General features: G+C 38.9%; 1 protein-coding gene across 1 annotated transcript in view; it reads right to left on the bottom strand.

Annotated features, from left to right (window-relative positions):
- Positions 1-2425: 2425 nt before the first annotated feature.
- The window catches only part of LOC147817752 (solute carrier family 22 member 2-like), a 7184-nt gene continuing 3581 nt past the window's right edge, over positions 2426-6028 (bottom strand). The window contains exons 6-12 of the mRNA XM_087180329.1: positions 5841-5955; positions 5281-5381; positions 4965-5179; positions 4748-4856; positions 4402-4514; positions 3513-3612; positions 2426-2739 (exon numbers count right to left, since the gene is read on the bottom strand). Of these exons, the coding sequence (XP_087036455.1) occupies positions 2646-2739; positions 3513-3612; positions 4402-4514; positions 4748-4856; positions 4965-5179; positions 5281-5381; positions 5841-5955 (847 nt within the window). The 3' untranslated portion in view covers positions 2426-2645. The remainder of the gene's footprint in view (positions 2740-3512; positions 3613-4401; positions 4515-4747; positions 4857-4964; positions 5180-5280; positions 5382-5840; positions 5956-6028) is intronic.

Here is a 6028-nt window from a genome sequence, read left to right on the forward strand (position 1 = left end):
CTGTGGCCATTTTGTCAGAATTTTTATGATTTTGAGCGCCATTTTTTTCGTTATCGAGCTTATCTTCTCCATATGTTATCTGTCCTTGTAAAGGAAACAGGGGGCCAAACGTCTCATTTTACAGTCCACATGTCACATTTTGCGTTTATGACTAAATATTCCATCATATCTCAAAGCGGTTCTAATCAAAAGCAACGAATATTGTTTTCTTAGCCTTTCATGGTCATTTTGAGTCTACCCATACGATTTTCCAGGCAAGTTGGCCGAGATGGAGGCCTGGACAGCAGAGACTGAGCCCCAAGCCTGAATCTCACACGGTCTTTTGTTGCCATCTCGCGCGCGTTTTGTGGTATTGCTGTGTAAAAATACAGCGCTATCGCTATCTACATCTCGCGAGGTTTCGAACGGTATGTCACACTCCTATGAAACTTGCTTCCTCGCGATACTACCCCGTGCGTAAGTACAAGAGATTTTCACTACATTTGGGATTTTACGCGTGACGCACGGCCGATTCAACTTTTACTGTATTTTGAACTTTGTATATAGTAAGTTTTATGTTTATTTTATCTACGATGTAGAATCAACATAATATATTAATTTATATGACCCGGAAGAGATTCAGAGGCAAAATGGAGACAAAATTATAGTTGTTTTTTTTTTTTTTTTTACACACAATGGTTGTGAACAATGGTAGAATCTGATGATGCACAGTGTAAATGAAGTGGCTACGGGTTGTATTGTGTGCACATAGCCTCCTGTACTGGAAATCATTAGTATTTAGTTGCCAGATTCCCTTTCAAAAGGAAAAAACCCCTTTGGCACACTTTGGCTATCTAAGTGTCCAAATGGAGAATCCACCTGGCCCCATCTCTATTAAAACCTTTGTAGAATATGTGTGCTTTGTGCTATCTCTGCCTACATTGTTAAAGTTGTAGTCATGAAGTTGCTGAATGAAATCAGTGGCATCCCAGTGCATGGAACCATTGTTATCATGGTGTTATCCACTGTCTGATTTAAAATAAATTCTATGGGAGGACAAAAACCTCTTTTTCCTTTGGTTTATCACAATTTACTCAGCTATAGTAACAGTCACAAAGAATGTTATTTCCTGTGATTATGGTTTATTCATGTATAAGATGAATACATTTTTCTTTCCCCCTTTTTATTTTATTTGATATTAATTATTTTTTAATTAATTAATTATTTTCATCATTTTACTACTATTGTTGTTATTATAATTGTTATTCTAAATATTAAATTTTGTAACTATTATTTCCCTCTTTACTTAATTGCTTATTTGTTTATTTAATTAATGTTATTGTAATATTCTTTATTATTAGTTTATCTATTATTAGTATTATAATTGTTATGAATTTTTAATATTTTGATTAACAAAGAGACTGAAAAGGTATGGAAGGTAAACAAGTACTTGTCTACATGTATACAGGGGGGAAATGGAGAGTGGTATACAGATGAATATATATGAGTGAAGTGGGTAGTGGTTCTTTTTTTCCCTTTCTTTTCTTTGTTTAATTGGCCACAGGTGTGGGTTTCAGTTTAATGTTTAATAGGTATGCAGGAGAATGTGATGAGATGCTGTTGTGATGTGACGTGAATATCATTCTGAATAAAAGAGAGCAAATAAATGGCATACAAAAACATTGAAAAATATTGTGCTGGGAGAAGGGAGAAAAGCCCAAATGACCCAATGTTAAAATAAATATAATATGACATGAGAAAAAGATAATAAAACAGATTTTAAATATGTTCTGTAGAACTGCTTTGGAAGATGAACGTTGAAGGCTGAGACCTGTATGAGTGAATCTGTTTCAAAATAAGACCTGAAATGATCTGGAAAATGTTCCTACTTGTTCTGTATCTATAACATGTACAAGTACATATTTGGAAAATATTAATAGATAAATAATACATATAGATGAAGGAATCTGGGGGCGCCTCAGTGGCTCACCTGGTAGACTGTGTACCATTAGGACTTCGAATCCATATGGCCCTCTCTCTCTCTCTCACCCCAAGCTTTCAATTTCAATTGCCATTCAATATGGCATGGGATTCAGATTGCCTCCGTACAGAAGAAAAGGATTCCCAGGGAGCCTGCTGCTTCACATTAAAAGCACTCATCTGACGAAACATGCGCTGGATTTTATTGTGAAGCGTTCACACAAAACACAAACAGGATGAAAAGGAGCAGCCACAGTGAACTGTTAGATGAGGAGATGCAGCATGTTGAGTGCAGCATGCAACCATACTGTGTTTGCGAGTGTTATTGACTGAATTTTTCTAATTAAAACAATATGAGTTGGTTTGGTTGCACTATGTAAAACACACGACTGAGCTCTCCAGGATTTAAGTCAGGACAAATGTCTTTTGCATGGCCTCTTTCTTTATGAAAACACTGAGTCTTGAGTTGTGTTAAAAGAAAATTCTTTAATAATTTAATAATGCAGTTCTGTAATAATTCTTACAATATAATAATTCTGACCCTAGTCCATTGACTCTTAATAAAAATACTCACATATTAATATAACACCCAACATCACCAGACCCCAAGGCTTAACAAAGAAACATATGAGCAGATTTATTCACTGTTAAACAACATAAATAAATACTTTGGTCTCAGGAAGAGGTTAGACAGTTGCTGGATCTTTGTTGGTCGTTACGTTGTTGTTGGGCAACAAGTTGGTCGTCTGCTGGTTCTTCAGCTCAGCTTTCTCCTTCACCCTGCACACAAAGAACAACCACATTCTGTGCATCAAGAACAAACTTGTACCTAATACAGAGTATATCCTTGAAAGGAATAAGACAACATCTTCAATATAACTGCGTCCAGAGTGTGTACATGTACATAGAGGTACATCTGTACAATCTAATGCAATCCAATATAACAGCTCAGTCATGAATTCTGCATTTATGAAGGTTATACATTTTCAGTTTTTGTTGACACTGTCAAAAACATAATTCTTCTTCTTTATGTTTATTAATGAGAGGGTATTGGGTGGTAATGTTGCACTGGAACACCACATTATATTGATAGGTGTGTATTGATAGGCTATTTTGTCGACTCTATTAAATGGAATAAACTTGTCAATGTTTTGTTCTTCTCAGAAATCCAAAATAAAAACATGCAGTTTTGCCATCCTGTGTGTGACTGTGCTTAATGTGATATTATGTATGTATTATTGTTATATAGATTGTTACATTGGCATTTTTCCATTGACTTTTAATCTTTATAGATACCAATAGATTCCGATAGAACAGTACATTAGTTTTTTGTGTGTAATTTCCCCCTGTCTGTGCCTTTGTAAAAATACAATTCATGGCAGAGCTTTTGTATTGAACTGCACTGCATTAGATAGCACAGATGTACATGATGAAGTGAGCAGCGATTGTACATACAGTTCACACAAATACACAGACATATATTCATTTGTAAAAAAAAAAAAAAGAAAAAGCACTTGGGTGATAGACAGCTTTTTTATCTGGTGGATTCTCACCTGTCGGGGAACTCGATGTCATCGATGGTGTCGGGCAGCGGCACGCCTCTGGTCTCAGGGAGCAGCAGCACCAAACCACCAGCCAGGAAAGCCAGAGACCCTGCACAACACAGTGCAACATATTCCTAGCTTTAATAACACATCAGCTTTTTAACAGCTGTTTAATTACCTCTGTTTCCTTTCCCTTCACTCCCTTCACTCGCATAGCAGCCGGACGTGTTTTACAACTGGTTTCTTAATATTATGTGAAATGAGTTAAAAGCGGATAAACACACTAAGCAATGGTGAGCACAGACTCGAACGTTTGAGGAGGGAAAGACCAAGAACTGGGGACACGGTGTTGGGTGCCCAAGGCTATTTTTGAAGAAGTTACTTCACTTGGCTGCTGGTCTATTGTCTGCAGTCCTAATTAATCCCATTCAAAACTCTCCAGAAGGGCAGACTGCTCCTTCCTCTTCTCCCGCTAATCCTTAAATTGACTCTACCCAAACCCATTGTCACCGAGCAACAGGATGCTGACTGTAGTTCACCTAACGGCCGCCGGTGTCATTGATAACAAGGGTTTTCTTACACGTTACATATAGAACCTTTAAATTAGTAGTTTGGAAAATAGAGTTTAGTTTCATCAACATGCTGAACTCTGAAATCAAAAAGAAACAGACAGTGTGTGTTTGGCAGGCTGGTGGGTGGAGCCTTTTATCAGAAATCTGTTTGGAGGTTTGGAGCTACTCAAGTACATTAATTACAAAGTGCCAGCGTAAAGAGAATTAAAGTATCGGTCTGTCTTACATATTAGGGACGAACATCTTTTTTTTCTCCCAGAATGAACGTGTATTATTTTAGACAGACTGCAGCAAATGTTCTCACTCCATAATAATAGAAAACACACCGAAGATGATGAGTGGCAGCTCCAGCCAGATGACAGCCAGTCTGTAGAGCAGGAACGGAGCGACGATGCCTCCAACGTCACACAGAGTGGAACAAACTGACACTCCCAGGTTCCTGCAGACACAAGCACAACAGCTCAGTTGTATAGTTTTATATACTTCATTTCAAAGTGACAATATGCACATTTGCTCATACAGTATATGTCATTTTCATTAGTGGCCCCATGAAGATGTAATATCCATTTACCTGATTATTGCTTTCAACGTTATAGAACCTTTGCTATTCATTGTGGGCTTTGACAAACTAACGTTAGCACCTGCACTGATGCTGCTCAGGTAAGACTTTACCTGACAAACGTCGGGTAGAGCTCAGTGTTAACAAACACCACCATCTCGAAGGCCATGGTGATACCCAGCCGACCGATGCAGGCCACCACCGTCTTAAACCAGAACATACCTGCATGAAAAGAAATAGACACGTTTGTTTTTAATTAAACAACTTTTACTGAACTGAGACGTTATAATCCGATGAGCGTGTGAAGTCCCAACCTCCCCTCATACTCACTGTCAGGGATGAAGGCAGTGATGAAGCAGGAGGCTCCGGCGACGATGTTGGCGGAGGCGAAGGGGAGACGCCGGCCGATACGTTCGATGGTGAAGAGGATGAGGAAGGCTGCGGGGAACTCCACCAGGCCAGAGATGAGGAAGTCGATGTAGACGTCTCCTCCCAGGATACCCAGCCTCATGATGAGGCCCTGGTACACCACAGCACTGGTGAACCTGGAAGAGGCAGTGGTGTTGTGTTTTTTTATTATTTACAGCTTGGAAATGGTTTCTGTACCAAAAAAAACAAAAACAAACATTATCTAACTAAAACCCACCAGTTGTAGCTGAGGATGAAAGTGTGTTTTCTCATTTTGGGAGTCCTGATAAGGTCCATGAAGGAGGCGGTAGAGGAGTCGGCGTTATCATCTTTCAGAGTCTGTGGCATCAAGAAAATACATGAGGATTTTACAGAGAGCTGCTTCAACCCCTACTGCACCCTGATGATCTGACAAGTCATTGTATAAGCAAAGAGTAAATCACTTCCGTTTTCAAGATGAGATAAAACAAACTTTCCTGATCTCACACACAGGGAAATTCAAGCAACTAACTACAACTAAACTAAAACTAGAACACTATCAAATGATCCTAAATAACAAGAGTCTTGAGGAAAAAAAAAAGAAGAGAGAATAGTAAGTTGTAGTTAAATAAAATACAAAAACTGAATGGAAGGAGCCGTGTTAACAGCATGAAACACAGTCTTTGCACTCGCAGCTGCGATAACAAAGTATGTGTCTTATTCTAAACTGTATTTGTGGCACCAGACGCACAGATCTCGCCTCTCTACAACTGACTTGATGAACTGGACTCTGGTCTGGACTGATCTGGTGTCAGCTACCTCGATGTTTTTGGAGAGAGTCCTCTTGTTTTCTTTGGCCATGTCCTCTGTGATCTTCACAGCTTGGGTCTTTTTGTTCTGAGAGAGAAGCCATCTTGGAGATTCAGGGATGAACCTGCAAACACAAAAACTTTCATGAAGCGTGTGTGATTCTGCTTTGTCCGACGGAGATGTTCAGCCCGGTTCAG

Source organism: Seriola lalandi, unplaced genomic scaffold, assembly GCF_002814215.2.
Source record: "Seriola lalandi dorsalis isolate HSWRI2012SDOR001 ecotype SW California unplaced genomic scaffold, Sedor1 jcf7180002054901, whole genome shotgun sequence".
Classification (NCBI taxonomy): Eukaryota; Metazoa; Chordata; class Actinopteri; order Carangiformes; family Carangidae; genus Seriola; species Seriola lalandi.